The sequence below is a fragment of the Caretta caretta genome, chromosome 13, assembly GCF_965140235.1.
Source record: "Caretta caretta isolate rCarCar2 chromosome 13, rCarCar1.hap1, whole genome shotgun sequence".
In the NCBI taxonomy this organism is placed as follows: domain Eukaryota; kingdom Metazoa; phylum Chordata; order Testudines; family Cheloniidae; genus Caretta; species Caretta caretta.
Window position 1 is genome coordinate 2451350 of NC_134218.1, and position 18571 is coordinate 2469920.

Consider the following 18571-nt stretch of genomic DNA (forward strand, 5'->3'; position numbering starts at 1 on the left):
GACCTTAAAAACCTCTACGGAAGGAGATTCCACCACCTCCCTAGGTAACACATTCCAGTGGTTCACCACCCTCCTCGTGAAAAAGTTTTTTCTAATATCCAACCTAAACCTCCCCCATTGAAACTTGAGACCATTGCTCCTTGTTCTGCCATCTGCTACCACTGAGAACAGTCTAGAGCCATCCTCTTTGGAGACCCCTTTCAGGTAGTTGAAAGCAGCTATCAAATCCCCCCTCATTCTTCTCTTCCGCAGACAAAATAATCCCAGTTCCCTCAGCCTCTCCTCATAAGTCATGCATTCCAGTCCCCTAATCATTTTTGTTGCCCTCCACTGGACGTTTTCCAATTTTTTCACATCTTTCTTGTAGTGTAGGGCCCAAAACTGGACACAGTACTCCAGATGAGGCCTCACCAATGTCGAATAGAGGGGAACAATCACGTCCCTCGATCTGCTGGCAATGCCCCTACTTATACATCCCAAAATGCCACTGGCCTTCTTGGCAACAAGGGCACACTGTTGACTCATATCCAGCTTCTTGTCCACTGTAACCCCTCGGTCCTTTTCTGCAGAACTGCTGCCTAGCCATTCGGTCCCTAGTCTGTAGCGGTGCATGGGATTCTTCCATCCTAAGTGCAGGACTCTGCACTTGTCCTTGTTGAACCTCATCAGATTTCTTTTGGCCTAATCCTTTAATTTGTCTATGTACCTCTGTATCCTATCCCTACCCTCCAGCGTATCTACCTCTCCTCCCAGTTTAGTGTCGTCTGCAAACTTGCTGAGGGTGCAATCCACACCATCCTCCAGATCATTTATGAAGATATTGAACAAAACCGGCCCCAGGACCGACCCTTGGGGCACTCCGCTTGATACCAGCTGCCAACTAGACATGGAGCCATTGATCACTACCCGTTGAGCCCGACAATCTGGTCAGCTTTCTATCCACCTTATAGTCCATTCATCCAGCCCATACTACTTTAACTTGCTGGCAAGAATACTGTGGGAGACCGTGTCAAAAGCTTTGCTAAAGTCAAGGAATAACATGTCCACTACTTTCCCGTCATCCACAGAACCAGTTATCTCGTCATAGAAGGCAATTAGATTAGTCAGGTATGACTTGCCCTTGGTGAATCCATGCTGACTGTTCCTGATCACTTTCCTCTCCTCTAAGTGCTTCAGAATTGATTCCTTGAGGACCTGCTCCACATATACAATGTTAAAAGAAAGCCACAAACAATGCAAAATGTTTTAATAATTATTGACTGAAAATCAAAGCTGAGATAGAAGCACATCCTCCACTGTCTCTCTCCTGTTACGGGGAAAGTCACCTAACTATCTCAAAAATTCATTACGAAAAAGAGAGACTTAAACATGTCAAAAATCTTTATCCTCACTCCTGCCACCCCTTCCACTCCTCCCCCCCACCATAATCTATCTTTAAATACTAAAAAACCTGAAATAAGTGTGCAAGAAATGCAGGGTTCCTTCATAGAAATGCAAGTTATTAAACTGCAAATTGTGCTATCCTCCCCTGCCCAGAGAAACAAATTGGATGGAATCACTGAAGTTAACTACTTTCTCTTCAGATTTCCAGTGCCACCTACTCTACATTGTAAAATGCATGAGAATATATCAGTCCCGAGCATCGTGTTCCTAACATGTTTTTTAGGAAACACTCCTGTAATTCTCAGACAATCACAAAGGTGCCACTATAAAACCTGCAGAAACAGCTCAAGAAAAGAGTTGAAAAATCAAAATTCTGCTGTTGTTATGCCAGAGCAACTGGGGGTGGGGAGGGGAAATCAGGCCAATGTCTGTTATTTATAAACTACCATATATGTGCAAGGCATTTGACGTGTCTTGTAAAAAGATGAGGTTCCTGCTCCAAGGAGCTCAATATCTAGTTTAGTTAATGCACTTGCCAATAGTTCACCCACAAGAAGATGCAGATCAGATCCATGCAGGAAACCATCACAAAAGAGAAATGGGTTTGAAAGAGGCTTTACATGGCACCTTTCATCCAGAGATCCTAAAGCCTTTTACAAATCACTTTACAAGCGACCACTTCTAGGGTGAAATCCAGCAGCTGTTTAACAGTACACAACTCCAACACATGACTGTGATGAGGAGTGAAAACTATATTCATTTGAAACTGCATGGGGAGATTTTAGTCAGAATGTAGTTATTCATAATGTAATTTGCTCTGTTATCCTATCTGCATAAAGCAAACAAGCATCATGGGATCTTTATAGAGTCAAGCCCACAGTTTTCTCTCTCGTTGGAAAGATGGCACCTTCTACATCACAGTCCCTTCTTGAACTATGCTAGGGAAATAGTTCTATATGGATTTAAAGGGAATGGAGCCATCTGCTGAAGACTTTCTGCAGCAATGGACTTTCCATAGCAGTCTCACACCTAAATACTAACAAGGCCTAACAGTGTTTAGCTTATCCAGGGAGTTCACAGCCCAAGGAGGCTGAAATGTAATGCTACTGCATTCTGCCTCTCAACTTCAATCAAGTCAGTGTCAGGAAATCTTTGGTGTCTAAGAAGAGGCTGATGGAAGTGGGCAATATGTATAAAGGAATACTAAGGGAGGGATGGGACAGGAGAAGAACAGACTGAGTGTGTATATTACAGGTACTATAGTATGCACAGTTATGGATATTCATTGCTGTCCCTGGATTTTCTACATTAAGGCTGATGCTGGTACTGGCTCTCTGTTGCAGTAAAGAAATCCTCCAGAACACTCTGTGTGTACTCAAAGGTAGGACGATCTTCTGGTTTGGTCTTCCAGCATCTCATCATTATGTCATACAGCTCTTCTGGGCAGTTTTCTGTGCGCGGCATTCGGTATCCACGCTCCAGGGCACGGATCACTTCTGGGTTAGACATCCCTATAACACAACAATAGACAGGAGGGAAACCGAGTATTAAAACAGGTGTTTTCATTTTGATTTTTAACAATCCCTTTAGGAAGTGTGATCCCCAGACACAGGGACAGGAAGAAAACACAGGAAGAGGGGGTGGGGATAAGCCCCTATACCACTACCTGGGAAAGGTACAGCAATCAGAGACAATGACATTCAAAGCAGTATTAACATAATCATTTTTTATCCCAATAAGAGAGATCAATTATGAAGTCCAGTTCTGCATAACACTCCAAAAATAAATACCATACTCTTCATTTAATAGGCAGCAGGTTTAAAAACAAACAAAAGGTAATATTTCTTAATACAACACACAGTCAACTTTTGGAACTTGTTGCCGGGGATGCTGTGAAAGCCAAAACTATAACAGGGTTCAAAAAAGAACCAGATAAGTTCATGAAGGACAGGTCCATCCATGGTTTCCCTAGCCTCCGTTTGCCAGAAGCTGAGAATGGGCAACAGGGGATGGATCACTTGAGGATCACATGTTCTGTTCATTCCCTCTGAAGTACCTGGCGTTGGCCCTGAGTTTCAAAGGTGCAGACCGTCCACAGTCAGTGGTGCTAAGCATCTCTGAAATCAAGCCGTGTCTCAAGCTGGGTGCCCAGAAGTGGAATCACCTAAGTTTAGTGGACACCTTTGAAACTACAGACCTTAATTTCATGGCCCTTTCTCAGTCTCTAAAACTGGGGCTGCTGCTTTGGGCTCTGTGCACTTTGATGTCTCCCAATTTCAACTGGAGTGTATTTTTAGGCTATAAACAGTGAGTAATCAAGGTTAAATTAAGAGCACCAGCTGGGTTTCAATCTTTCACACCATCCAGTCTGGGCTGGTACCTGCCCAAACAGCAAACGTGGATGAATGAATAATACATGTTGGTCAGAGATGTGACCGCACCATGTCCAGGGTACTCTGCCTTTTACTTCTTGTTCCAAGGCTTTGTCACCTGGAACTCTGTGCTCATGATCCTGTCTTCAGACGCTGCTCCCCAGCTTTTGTGGTTCAAAGTTCTCAAGGCACCCTTCCTTCCCTGATACCGTTCTAACTTCAGCTAGAAGTAGATTATATGGACAAGCCAAGAATAGCATATGGAGACATTTCAACTTCCTACCTGGGTATGGGGTCCGCCCATAGGTAACTATCTCCATCAGGAGGATTCCAAAGGACCAGACGTCTGATTTTATGGTGAAAGATCCAAAATTGATGGCTTCTGGTGAAGTCCATTTAATGGGAAACTTGGCACCTGGCAAATAGATCAAAATTGTCAGGTGTAACTCACATGCCAAGCGGTCAGAAGTGAGGCACATAGCAAGATAAGTAACTAACAGAAGGATGTATGGAGATGCAAGTTAAGTAGCCTCCATGTTACATTAACCTATGTGGTAACTTCTTCCACATGTCCTAGACATGCAAATTACGCCAACTCAGACTCCCGTGTACATGGGTAGGTAGGTGTAAGAAGGCCTAAGGGAGTCTAAGTTACACCATCTTACACATCACCTCTGAATTTGGCCGTCCATGTGCATTTTGTCATGTCTATTAGGTTATGCAAGCTGCATTTGTGCATGGCATCCACAGCAGCTCTCTCTACCTTCCCGGGCCGTGTACTCGTTATCCTCAATGATTCTGGCCAGTCCAAAATCTGCAATCTTGCACACCAGGGTGGCTGACACCAGGATATTGGCAGCTCTCAAGTCCCTGTGGATGTAGTTTCTCTGCTCGATGAAAGCCATTCCTTCCGCAACCTTTAGAAAGGGGAGAAAGTGTTTGTGAGCCACAGAAACAGACCTTATCCATGGGCACCATGAAAGACATTAGCTGATCATTAACAAGCACCTGGAAATCAAGGACTAGAACAATGAGTGCGCAGTGAATCCTCTCTCTCTGGGAAGAACTGCGGTGACAGACTAAATCCCTGTCCCCTAAGGAAAGGGTTGTTCATTGAGCTTCAAGACAGGGGATCAATGAAGGCAAAGACCAGGATTCTGGGTGGCATTCAGCCCTCTGCAAAGGGTCAACACGAGGCTTATGCACCACTTACACGCATTGTGGGGAGATGGCAGAGGACAGTGGCTGATGAATTGAAGTATCAGAACCAGACTTTGCAAATTTCCATGAACTGGAAGCTGGGATATAACCTGTTCACCAACCGTCATGCACATGGACTCACACAAACACCCATGAATTTGCGAGCACTCACACACGAGCTAGTGCGCACATCATCATAACCCAAATCTGCTGCCACAGGCCCTCAACTCTACTATCAAGACCTGTGGGACTATACTAGGCTCATGTCTGCTTTTAAGCTGCCTCAGCGATAATCTTTTTCCAAATCTCACTATAACTGCACACGTGGAACCATCTCTGCTGACCCCCCTCATAGAATCATAGAATCATAGAATATAAGGGTTGGAAGGGACCCCAGAAGGTCATCTAGTCCAACCCCCTGCTCGAAGCAGGACCAATTCCCAGTTAAATCATCCCAGCCAGGGCTTTGTCAAGCCTGACCTTAAAAACCTCTAAGGAAGGAGATTCTACCACCTCCCTAGGTAACGCATTCCAGTGTTTCACCACCCTCTTAGTGAAAAAGTTTTTCCTAATATCCAATCTAAACCTCCCCCATTGCAGCTTGAGACCATTACTCCTTGTTCTGTCATCTGCTACCATTGAGAACAGTCTAGAGCCATCCTCTTTGGAACCCCCTTTCAGGTAGTTGAAAGCAGCTATCAAATCCCCCCTCATTCTTCTCTTCTGCAGGCTAAACAATCCCAGCTCCCTCAGCCTCTCCTCATAACTCATGTGTTCCAGACCCCTAATCATTTTAGTTGCCCTTCGCTGGACTCTCTCCAATTTATCCACATCCTTCTTGAAGTGTGGGGCCCAAAACTGGACACAGTACTCCAGATGAGGCCTCACCAATGTCGAATAGAGGGGAACGATCACGTCCCTCGATCTGCTCGCTATGCCCCTACTTATACATCCCAAAATGCCATTGGCCTTCTTGGCAACAAGGGCACACTGCTGACTCATATCCAGCTTCTCGTCCACTGTCACCCCTAGGTCCTTTTCCGCAGAACTGCTGCCTAGCCATTCGGTCCCTAGTCTGTAGCTGTGCATTGGGTTCTTCCGTCCTAAGTGCAGGACCCTGCACTTATCCTTATTGAACCTCATCAGATTTCTTTTGGCCCAATCCTCCAATTTGTCTAGGTCCTTCTGTATCCTATCCCTCCCCTCCAGCGTATCAACCACTCCTCCCAGTTTAGTATCATCCGCAAATTTGCTGAGAGTGCAATCCACACCATCCTCCAGATCATTTATGAAGATATTGAACAAAACCGGCCCTAGGACCGACCCTTGGGGCACTCCACTTGATACCGGCTGCCAACTAGACATGGAGCCATTGATAACTACCCGTTGAGCCCGACAATCTAGCCAGCTTTCTACCCACCTTGTAGTGCATTCATCCAGCCCATACTTCCTTAACTTGCTGACAAGAATACTGTGGGAGACCGTGTCAAAAGCTTTGCTAAAGTCAAGAAACAATACATCCACTGCTTTCCCTTCATCCACAGAACCAGTAATCTCATCATAGAAGGCGATTAGATTAGTCAGGCATGACCTTCCCTTGGTGAATCCATGCTGGCTGTTCCTGATCACTTTCCTCTCATGCAAGTGCTTCAGGATTGATTCTTTGAGGACCTGCTCCATGATTTTTCCAGGGACTGAAGTGAGGCTGACTGGCCTGTAGTTCCCAGGATCCTCCTTCTTCCCTTTTTTAAAGATTGGCACTACATTAGCCTTTTTCCAGTCATCCGGGACTTCCCCAGTTCGCCACGAGTTTTCAAAGATAATGGCCAATGGCTCTGCAATCACAGCCGCCAGTTCCTTCAGCACTCTCGGATGCAACTCGTCCGGCCCCATGGACTTGTGCACGTCCAGCTTTTCTAAATAGTCCCTAACCACCTCTATCTCCACAGAGGGCTGGCCATCTCTTCCCCATTTTGTGATGCCCAGCGTAGCAGTCTGGGAGCTAACCTTGTTAGTGAAAACAGAGGCAAAAAAAGCATTGAGTACATTAGCTTTTTCCACATCCTCTGTCACTAGTTTGCCTCCCTCATTCAGTAAGGGGCCCACACATTCCTTGGCTTTCTTCTTGTTGCCAACATACCTGAAGAAACCCTTCTTGTTACTCTTGACATCTCTGGCTAGCTGCAGCTCCAGGTGCGATTTAGCCCTCCTGATAACATTCCTACATGCCCGAGCAATATTTTTATACTCTTCCCTGGTCATATGTCCAACCTTCCACTTCTTGTAAGCTTCTTTTTTATGTTTAAGATCCGCTAAGATTTCACCATTAAGCCAAGCTGGTCGCCTGCCATATTTACTATTTTTTCGACTCATCGGGATGGTTTGTCCCTGTAACCTCAACAGGGATTCCTTGAAATACAGCCAGCTCTCCTGGACTCCTTTCCCCTTCAAGTTAGTCCCCCAGGGGATCCTGGCCATCCGTTCCCTGAGGGAGTCGAAGTCTGCTTTCCTGAAGTCCAGGGTCCGTATCGTGCTGCTTACCTTTCTTCCCTGTGTCAGGATCCTGAACTCAACCAACTCATGGTCACTGCCTCCCAGATTCCCATCCACTTTTGCTTCCCCCACTAATTCTACCCGGTTTGTGAGCAGCAGGTCAAGAAAAGCGCCCCCCCAGTTGGCTCCTCTAGCACTTGCGCCAGGAAATTGTCCCCTACGCTTTCCAAAAACTTCCTGGATTGTCTATGCACCGCTGTATTGCTCTCCCAGCAGATATCAGGAAAATTAAAGTCACCCATGAGAATCAGGGCATGCGATCTAGTAGCTTCCGTGAGCTGCCGGAAGAAAGCCTCATCTACCTCATCCCCCTGGTCCGGTGGTCTATAGCAGACTCCCACCACTACATCACTCTTGTTGCACACACTTCTAAACTTAATCCAGAGACACTCAGGTTTTTCTGCAGTTTCGTACCGGAGCTCTGAGCAGTCATACTGCTCCCTTACATACAGTGCTACTCCCCCACCTTTTCTGCCCTGCCTGTCCTTCCTGAACAGTTTATATCCATCCATGACAGTACTCCAGTCATGTGAGTTATCCCACCAAGTCTCTGTTATTCCGATCACGTCATAGTTCTTTGACATCACCAGGACCTCCAGTTCTCCCTGCTTGTTTCCAAGGCTTTGTGCATTTGTATATAAGCACTTGAGATAACCTGTTGATCGCCCCTCATTCCCAGTATGAGGCAGGAGCCCTCCCCTCACAGACATTCCTGCCTGTGCTTCCTCCCGGTATCCCGCTTTCCCACTTACCTCAGGGCTTTGGTCTCCTTCCCCCGGTGAACCTAGTTTAAAGCCCTCCTCACTAGGTTAGCCAGCCTGCTCGCGAAGATGCTCTTCTCCTCTCTTCCCTCCCCTGCCCCAGTACATGAAGAAGAATGTAAGTGAGAACATATACAGATCTCCCATTAGGATGGAGAAACTCCATAGAACTGAGAGCAACTTTCCCAGAGCCTAAACATATATGAGCACAGTTCTCTCTCAGACATCTCTCTCATGGAGTTCAGTGGATGTGGTGCCCGAGATGTCTAACTGGAGAGTGGGAATTTTAAATTCAGACTTGCCCATAGTAGCACTGAATATTACATCTAAATAACACTCCCTTGTTATCTGACCATGCTCATATGGGGGAGAGCCCAGTAGATGGCACTCGCCTCAAACAACACAGAACACTCATCAAGAGGCACTCAGACAGAGCAATGGGAGCAGGTGGCTACAGAGAATGGGACACTAGGAATAGACTATGGAGCTGGAAAGGAAAGAATCCATGGGGATGAAGTATGCATACTGCACTTGCTTACCCCTGTGGAGAATCTGGCCCATAGAATTTGGGGGCCTAAACTTTCAAATACTTGCACCTGTGCTGTCTATGCAAAAAACAAGTGCCACAGACACAAGAGATAATTTCACACTCAGGAACCTATTTGCACCCACAGTTACTCATTCTGAATGTGCAAACGTGCTGCTCACCCAGCTGCCCAGGAGCTATTTGCATGTATTGCTGCCTGTCTCTGGGAAAGCTGGAGGAAATACTAAAGGTTATTACATTAAATACATTTAATACATTAAAGGTTCTAGCTAGGCCCTTTGTGAAGGCTCTGAGAGCCAGGAAAATGACGTGCACAAGTGCATATCTAATTTGCATAGGCATTTACCTGAGGCAGCGTGCTCTAGTACAGAGGTTCTCAAACTGTGGTCCGCAGACCACCAGTGGTCCGCAAGCTCCATTCAGGTGGTCCACGGATAGTTCCCTCTAAGGTGCGCGCCTGGGCGGCCACACACAAAAGCATAAAGGGCCACCCACCTAATTAGTGGAGCCGCACAGGCGCAAAATTTTTTTAATTATTATGACTTTTTTTATATAACGCTTTTATCCAAAGCGCTTTCCAATAGTTAGCTAACAGTACAAACAACATTTGGAAAGATCATTAACTGGTCCACCAAGACCCTCAGCAATTTTCAAGTGGTCCGCGAAAAGAAAAGTTTGAGAATCACTGCGCTAGTCCTAGTGGATAGGGACTGAACTAGGAGACCTGGGTTCTATTCCCAGCTTTGCCATCAGCTTGGGCATGACCTTATGCAAGCTATGTCATATCTCTCCCCTCCCACCTTTAGCTTGTCATTTCGAGGGTAATCTCTCCAGGCCTCAGACACAGTCCAAAAGCCCTGGTCTGCACTAGAAAATGAGGTCTGTTTAACTAAGTCAGTCAAGGGTGTGAAAAATCCCCTGCCCAGTGTAGTTATGCTGACCTAAGTCCCTCTATAGACAGTACTAGGTCGATGGAAGAATTCCTCCATCGACCAATCTACTATCACCTCTCAGGGAGGTGGAGTCCCTATACTAACTAGAGAATCCTTCCGTCAGTATAGTTAGTGTCTACGCTGAAGTGTTACAGCAGAGCAGCTGTGTCACTGTATCATCTGAAGTGCAGACAAGTCCTTACCAGGGGCGAGTCTGCACTTCAGAGACTTTGCTGATACAGCTATACCAGCATAGCTGCACGGCAGAACTTCCTTGCGTAGACACAGTGCATGCTGACAGAAGGTGGTTTTTCTTCCAGCATAACACCACCACCTCCCTGAAGCACATTAGCTATGCCGAGAGAACCACCCTTCTGTCAGCATAGCTGCGTTTACACGGGGGTTTTACTGACAGCTATGCTGGAGAAGGGGTGCGGCTTTTTAACACGCCTGACTGACATAGCTATGCTGGCAAAATTTAGTAGTGTAAACCTGGCCTGTGTATATGTACTGTGCCCACGACCCTGGGACCGTTACCTTGGCTGGCGCTTCTAGCTGCTATTGAAAGAGAAATAATAATACATTTGGATACACAATCAGATCACTTCACACTCAGATTAGATGCACAACTGCACATCCAACTTCTCTGAAGATCTGGTACTGAAAATGTTATTTCAAAAGCTATTTTCAGGGACTACTCTGAACTCCTGTGAAATCTTTTACTTTCCTTAGCCTTATTGTCAACCCACTTTCCCCTCTGCTAGGAAACTACTTTTAGACATGGCTTCTGCTAACACACTTGTGCCAGGCAGGGTGTATGGAGCAAATGTTCATTATGTCCCCTTCCAGGAGCCTTGCCCAAGACTACACTAGTCTCATGTTTAAAATGGTTTCCCAACATGGGGTAAAGTGGAAAACAGTTGGAGCCTTGGGGAGCTGGAGAAAGTGCCTGGTGGTTCAAAGCATGAATTTTTGACTGAGTAAAGAATGCCCTGACTGGAAAGCTGCATGGCCCTGCCTGAGTACTGTGGTGTCTGGCAGAAAGGTGTCAGAGATGGAGCCACCAGGTGGCCTGTGGCTTGTAAACCAGATCACCAATACACAGAGTTATTTCTGCTGCTCCTCTTTGAGTTACACACCTGGCAATTAGCTGACTTCGGCCATAATTGTTGTATCCTGGAGACAGGAGAGAGCAAGTCTGGGTGACCAGAAATAAAATGAAAACTTTCTCCCCCCTCCCGCTCTCCTGCTGGTAATAGCTCATCTTAAGTGATCGCTCTCCTTACAGTGTGTATGATAACACCCATTTTTTTCATGTTCTGTGTGCATAAAAACATCTGCACTGCATTTTTCACTTTTATGCATCCGATGAAGTGAGCTGTAGCTCACGAAAGCTTATGCTCAAATAAATTGGTTAGTCTCTAAGGTGCCACTAGTCCTTTTCTTTTTCCCCATCTAGACTCCCACAAAGAAAAGTCACCAGAATCTGTAGTAAATTCTGTGGCCACTAGAGCATAAAACCAAGGGCCTTAATAGACACATTTCAGAGTAGCAGCCGTGTTAGTCTGTATCTGCAAAAAGAAAAGGAGGACTAATTTGTTAGTCTCTAAGGTGCCACAAGTCCTCCTCTTTTTTTTTTTTTTTAATAGACACAGATTCCTCCAGATCATGACATGAGAAAGGCTGGGACAGGTTCCCTGCCAGATAGCTGACCAACCGGATCCTTTACAACACTAACCAGCTGCACAGTCCCCAGACCTCTAACTGCCACTGCCAAATTCTCTAGTTAAGGGTTTAATCATCAGAGAACAAACTACTTCCCCTTCAGCCACCACCACACACCTGCTTCTCCTAAGCTTCGCACAGCTGTACTGTGGGGCCCAGGGACAGTTGTGAACAAGTGGCCAGTTGTTCCAGAGAGTAGAGTGAGAACACCAACGCATCAGAGACGGCGCAGGGAAAGGAAACTCACTGGATTATTTCCATGTTTCCTCTCCCAAAGCAGAAAAAGCACCAGGTCCTCCCCAACACCTGCACGTTTTCCTGGGGCGTACGAGGCCTATTTGCATATTCAAATCAGGCTGACAACTCTCCATTGTTAGATCCTGAAGAGTTGGATTCTTCACAGAACCTAGCTGGTCTCTACCCCCTCCCTCATCATCAGCTTTTACCAGGAAGGAACATCCCAGGCAGGGGTTTGCTCCCAGCAGGTAACGACCTACAGGCCAAATATTTCTCCTGATCGTTTCAGCTTTTGAATCTAACACTCTTCCTTCCAGTAACACAATTTGGCCTTTTATGCCTCCCAATCGCTTCCCAAACACTCAGCTGTTCCAACTCACACCCCCGATGGAGGTAAGGAAGTATTGCTCTTTGCCTTTTAAAGATAGGGAAACTCAGCTAGACAGGCAGCCTGGCCCTCATCTCACTTACACTTCAGTACTTTACACTGCCCTCAGCAAGAGAAGAGGCAGGCCTCGAGTTCAGGGACTTTCTCAAAGTCACACTGAGTTAAGTGGCACTACAGGGTTCCTGGTACTCAGTCCCATGCTCAGTACTCTAGACCACATTGCCTTTGAGGTCAAGGGCCCTTCTGCTCTGTAACCACCCCAGTCTGTGGTCTGGCCTCTTCAGCTCACACAGGGCTCACAAACATGCCAAGAGACCAGTTGTTTTGACCCCAAAAGGTCAATTGCTGCAGGAACTTGAGGCCTTAGCACAAAGACCTTCAGCTCAAGCTGGCCTGGCTTCTCTCTCACCACTGGCCTCTGAGCACAACTCCATTCCTCCTCCGTGGCTCATGCCCAAAGTAGGAGCAGAAGTTTCTCTGGCCCCCCTTATGCCCTCACTGTGCTCTCTCCTCACCTGGGCAGAGAAATCAATCAGCTTCGGGAGAGGCTGCTTGTTGCCTTCATCGCTTTTCAGGAAATCCAGCAAACTGCCTGCAAAGGGCATGACAGGAAAGTGGTCAGGGCCTGGCCAGCATGTTCTGTCCGTCGCCAAGCCCCTGGGTCATGGCCTGCAAACTTAGCGCACTGCCCACGTCTGCTCAGGGAAACGCAGAGGGGAAACTACAGAACCAGCCTCCCAGGAGCGATTTCTCAATCCTGCACATCCTCAGTGCTGCAGCCAGAAGGATTCAGGCAGAAGATGGGACATCTCATGCTCTGATCCGCGAGATGTGTCTCCTGCCTCCTTTCTGCATGCCCGTGGAGTGGGGTTAGTCTGGGGGGAGGAGGAGCGCTAGCTCGACTCCATGGGTTTCTCATGCTTCTTGCCTTTTTCTTTGTTCTCTTCCTGTCATTTCCCATGCTCCTTCCCTCTTTCCTGGCAACAACTGTTATCACATACTTCCAGCCATGAACCGTATTCTGGCCAACTGCACGTGGGCAATGCACTCCTCCCAGACTGAGGGACAGCATGTGTGGAGGGGTATGGGCAAACCGTGTCTGCCTGGAGCTGCCAAGGAGCATACCTCGCCTACCCCCAGGAGGGCCCTGAACAGCGTTACCACCTGGTATTAGTGTACTCGGGGCTCCACCTCTCCCTCTGCCCCAGAGGCAGGTCAGCTGGGGGGGAAGTTACCTTTCTCCATGAATTCAGTGATGATGTAGATAGGCTCTTCCTTGGTCACCACCGCGTGCAGCTTCACCAGCTTGTCATGCTGCAGGCTCTTCATTAGGTTTGCTTCTGCCAGGAAAGCTTCCACTGACATGCTCCCTGGCTTCATGGTCTTCACCGCTACTTTGGTGTGTTTGTTGTAGGTGGCTGGAAGGGATAGGAGGACACTAGGATGCTTCAAGGCCATTCCCAACCAGCCTGGGGCTGCTGACATCACTAGCTGCTTTGAGAGCAAAACTGTACAGGGCTTCCTCTCTTCCAGTGGCCATGGCCCTGTCCCACTCTGCAGTCACAGATCAGGCCTGTTCTAGTTACAGCTCAGGAACCTGATGCAGGTGCTAGCACCCATGAGGCTGCTCATCTCTCTTCCTCCGCCCACAGTGACTCAACCCCTCTCAATTTGCACCAAGGCTTCTCTGCCCTGGGAGATCATTCGATTGCCCTGGGATGTATAAGTAGGGGCATAGCGAGCAGATCGAGGGACGTGATCGTTCCCCTCTATTCGACATTGGTGAGGCCTCATCTGGAGTACTGTGTCCAGTTTTGGGCCCCACACTTCAAGAAGGATGTGGATAAATTGGAGAGAGTCCAGCGAAGGGCAACTAAAATGATTAGGGGTCTGGAACACATGAGTTATGAGGAGAGGCTGAGGGAGCTGGGATTGTTTAGCCTGCAGAAGAGAAGAATGAGGGGGGATTTGATAGCTGCTTTCAACTACCTGAAAGGGGGTTCCAAAGAGGATGGCTCTAGACTGTTCTCAATGGTATCAGATGACAGAACGAGGAGTAATGGTCTCAAGCTGCAGTGGGGGAGGTTTAGATTGGATATTAGGAAAAACTTTTTCACTAAGAGGGTGGTGAGACACTGGAATGCGTTACCTAGGGAGGTGGTAGAATCTCCTTCCTTAGAGGTTTTTAAGGTCAGGCTTGACAAAGCCCTGGCTGGGATGATTTAACTGGGAATTGGTCCTGCTTCGAGCAGGGGGTTGGACTAGATGACCTTCTGGGGTCCCTTCCAACCCTTATATTCTATGATTCTATGATTTCACAGGCACGACCCTGGTTTGTATGGACACAATTGCTATATGAAGGCTGGTGGCTAGACATATCCTTCAGTGCTCTTCCACCTGCACCTGACCCAGCCCTGAGAGGCAAATCATAGGAGAAAGAAAAGCAAAATTTGGTTTCATATATCCAATTATTCAAATCCTCCCTTCTCTGCAGCTGGAGAGATCAGTTATTTACCTGCCTCCTTCCAGTGGCCTCCCTTTCTCATTGCCTACTATATCCCTCACCTCTTGCCTTCAGAGCCCCTTCATCATTACCTCTTCTGTCTTCCCTTTCCCCTTGACCCCCAATCCTTGCTCTTACCCATCCAGACTTCTCCAAATTGCCCAGCTCCCAGCTTCTTCTCCAGCTTCAGGGATTCCCGGGGGATTTCCCAGGCATCTTTCTCCCAGGGTTTCTGTGGCTTTGGCGCAGCACAGGGGAAAGTGAGCTTCTGGCACAACCCATCACTTTGGTCTGAAAAAAGAGGAACAAGATCTACCAATCAGGATCAGTCTTTTCTGCCAGGCAGGATGAGTCCGGGCTACAAAGCTCTGTGCCAGCGTTTCAGCAGGTGAGCGGCTCCTCTCAGGCTAGTAATAGCATAAGGGCCAGTGTAGATGCAGGGGTTTTCACCACACGCAGAATTTCACGACTCACATAGCAGCCGGCCACATAAATAATGCCATTCAGTCCAGCCCTAAGGACTGGTTTTGCTTTAATGGGATAAACGTTCATCCGCATGGCATGTGACCTCCAGTGTGAAGTCCCCCCTATGCACTAAGTAGGAACAGGTCAGGAAGCTTCCCCACAGTGCCCGGCATCCTGGGATTTTGGAGTCCGGGGAGCACAAGCCACTTCTGGAGTGTGGGAAAGTTTCCGACGGTGCCGCTCTCCAAGCCTCTGCTCCTGCGTGCAGATTGCTAGGTATGGGGGTAGTTTGGGGATGTGGACGCCTGCTGCTAAGAACTGGACTACAGCCAGCAAACTTATGTCCTAGAGCATCCAACCGGCTGTCAAGCATGAACAATTTGCAGGCACCAATGACCAGGGCTGGATTCAAAGCAGTAACCTGGAGGTAGAAGAATCCATAACTGATAGACGGCCCCTAAAACGAAGGAAAGAAACCAGGAACGGAGCCCTGACGGGCAGAGAGAGGGAAAGAGGTAGCAGTAGCGAGGAGATGCTGCAGAGAGACAAGGCTCCAGGGAAGCCGCCCACCCATGGCGATAGCAAGGCAGCCCGGGGGCAGCAGTGTGTATGAGCAGCACTTTCTCTGTGAAGGACCCAGCACGGGTGACATAGGACTCACTCTGATAGTGGCTGACCAGATCCTGGAGCGTGGCAAAGCTGTTCCGAGGGGAGATGTAGAAGCCACCGCTGTCCAACGTCCGGATCTTATAGTGCTTCACTGTGTCTCCATTTTGGGAATCAAAGTCTCTCACAGACAAGGAATAGCTCCCTGATTCAAGAGACAGACATGCAAATGGAGACTCCAGGGGTACTGGCAGGCCCTGTTGAAAGCGGGTAGCTACAGGCTCCTTGTTCTGTAGTGCTTCCACACTTGCACAGGTTACCCCCGTATTGCCAGCCTGAGCTCCCCTCCACGACACCACTGCCTCCTAGTGTGGACTGCCCATGCCACAGCGACCTCCTCACCATGCAACCCAGCTCATTGCTGCCAAGGGCAGCTAGTTCAACAGCCTGCAGCAATGCCCAAGGGAAAGCAGCTCTGCTAACCGCTCCTCCCTTCTCCCCTAAGTGCCCACATCCCTTTGTCTGTTGTAGGGATTTCCAGAAGCATGGCGGTGGGATTTCTAGGCTGACACTCAACCCCCTACACAAGGAAGAGTTTGCAATGGGCTTGTTTATTGAAGCACTGAGCTGAGAAGCGGATAAACTCTGCCCTCCCCAATCATCCGCTCCTCCTAACCTCAAGGGGCGTGTCAAATGGGGTCATTTCCTGCAAGCCTACCCCTCCCGCATGGATTAGGTTATTTTGCAACATTGTGGGTGACAGCGATACATTAGCAGAACTAACCCTATGTTCTGGTAGCAAGAGGAATCGAGTTAGACACCCAGCGCAGAGAGGGACTGGCAAGGGGGAACTTTCAGACCGTTGTTCATTCCCTGCCTGATAACTGCTGCTTTGTCTGGATCAGGATCACCCACCCCCACCCAACCTCCTCCTGCCCTGTCCCAAACAGCAGAGGCCTTCAATTCCACAAGGGGCAGCACCCCCTCTGCTGCCCCCTTCGTTACCTCGGGTTGTCTCGCTGTCCCGGATCATGAAGGACCCAATCATATTCCCCGGAGCGAGGAGATGACGCTCTGCATCTTTCCGGCTGACTCCTTTGAAAAACCACCTGTAGGGTGAAACCAGAGCTGACCCCTGCCCCCTGCGCTGAGCACGCAGGTGGGTTCCCAGGCTTTCTGCTTCTCAGACATTCCTGAAACTCTGCCCACTTAAGCCTTTCCAGGACAGACTCAAGCTGAGGGTGACGGTGAGTCAGGGGAGACTGCTGGACAAGCAGCCTGCTTTGCCATGGTGTTTCTACAACACAGCACTGCTTTGTCAGGGTCATTCATGTGACATGGCAGTTACAGCTCCCATGTCTCCATCACTGGGCTGCAAAGACCCAACCCCCCATTACCTATGCTTTGGGGACTCACCATGGCGTCTATGTCATGCCTTTCAAATGGATCTCCCTGGCACACAGGAACAGGAAGGAGGCTTCCTGGGTGATCTCTCCCCCTGGCCTCACTTTCTCCTCTGGACTCTGAACAGCCAGGTCAGGGCCACAAAGGGTTGGGGGGCTGGAGCCCACATTTAACCATCCCTTCGGCACTCCGGGCATTCCCAGCCCCCTGAAGGAGTGCGTGGTGGAGAGAGACCAGGGCAGAATTAGGGCAACTCATTCTCTGGGGTGTATGGGGAAGGGCAGGGAAAGCTTATGGTTCCCGTGAAGGAGGAGAAGGAGTCTGTGGGGAAGTGGGAAGCAGAGACTCTGGTGGCCAGCCCCAGGTCTGTCTCTAGGCAGGAGAAGAGTTTAACCTTCCTGGAGATGCAGCAAGCAGAAGCAGAAGATCAGCAGAACAGAAATGGGAAGGTTACGCCCGAAAAGGCAGCGAACGGCAGACACGATGGGCAGCAGAGTGCAGGTTATTCAGCTAAAGAGGGATCTCTGAGGTTATCCCTGCACAGAGATCCTGCCCCACCCAAATGAATGGCAGACTCACTCTTCTGTCTCCAGGGAGTTTACCCGGGCAACGTAGTTACTAGGGATGTAGCCTTCTTGCCCAGTCAGCGCCTTTGCTCTCCACCACTCTCCTGACCTGAGGAGAGACAGACATGACATTGCTCCCATCACCCGACATTGCAATGGGAGTCTGAAGTGCATTTCCGTCCTCCCTACCCCCCAAAGGCAGCACTTCTAAGGCATCTCTGATGACCTTCTAAGGCCACTCCAGGCGAGGCAGCCTTGTAGCAGAGGAAACTCTACAGGCTCAGAAGCCTAGAGAAGAGTAATCACAGGGAATAAGCCTTCAAGGCTCCCCAGGACCCACAGAGCCAGCTGCCAGGTGCTCAAGAAAAACAGGCTAGTCTTACGCCATCACTCATTGAGCCTCAATGCCTTCCACTCCCGCAGCCAGGGAGCCGGGGCTGCACTTACTTCTCCAGGACCTTCAGCTGGTCTCCTTTTTGAAAGCTCAGGTCTTCACTGTGTATCGCTTCATAGTCATACAGGGCCAGGACGATGTAGTCATCGGAGCCTGCAGGGAGGAACACACACCCTGTCCCTCAGAATGGCAGAAGAGCTTCTCCTGGGCACAGGTAGTGGGGTGGGGGGGAAGCAGTTGACTCAGACACAAGACACCCTCACCCCTCTCTGTCCACAGGTCACGGGGACCCTTCCATTATTTCAAAAAGAAAAGGAGTACTTGTGGCACCTTAGAGACTAACCAATTTATTTGAGCATGAGCTTTCGTGAGCTACAGCTCACTTCATCAGATGCATACCGTGGAAACTGCAGCAGACTTTATATATACACAGAGAATATGAAACAATACCTCCTCCCACCCCACTGTCCTGCTGGTATTACCAGGTATTTGGGGGAGATGGTTGGGAGATGTCCAGGTAATCTCCACGCCAGAA

General features: G+C 48.6%; 1 protein-coding gene across 4 annotated transcripts in view; it reads right to left on the reverse strand.

The window, feature by feature from the left end:
- Positions 1–1229: 1229 nt before the first annotated feature.
- HCK (HCK proto-oncogene, Src family tyrosine kinase) overlaps positions 1230–18571 on the reverse strand; it is a 39665-nt gene continuing 22323 nt past the window's right edge. For all 4 annotated transcript variants that reach the window (XM_048819478.2, XM_048819477.2, XM_048819479.2 and 1 more), the window contains 10 exons: positions 18090–18189; positions 17656–17751; positions 16678–16781; positions 15728–15877; positions 14740–14892; positions 13334–13516; positions 12614–12690; positions 4519–4672; positions 4039–4170; positions 1230–2894 (listed from right to left, as the gene is read on the reverse strand). In XM_048819478.2, the coding sequence (XP_048675435.1) occupies positions 2692–2894; positions 4039–4170; positions 4519–4672; positions 12614–12690; positions 13334–13516; positions 14740–14892; positions 15728–15877; positions 16678–16781; positions 17656–17751; positions 18090–18189 (1352 nt within the window). In that variant the 3' untranslated portion in view covers positions 1230–2691. The remainder of the gene's footprint in view (positions 2895–4038; positions 4171–4518; positions 4673–12613; positions 12691–13333; positions 13517–14739; positions 14893–15727; positions 15878–16677; positions 16782–17655; positions 17752–18089; positions 18190–18571) is intronic.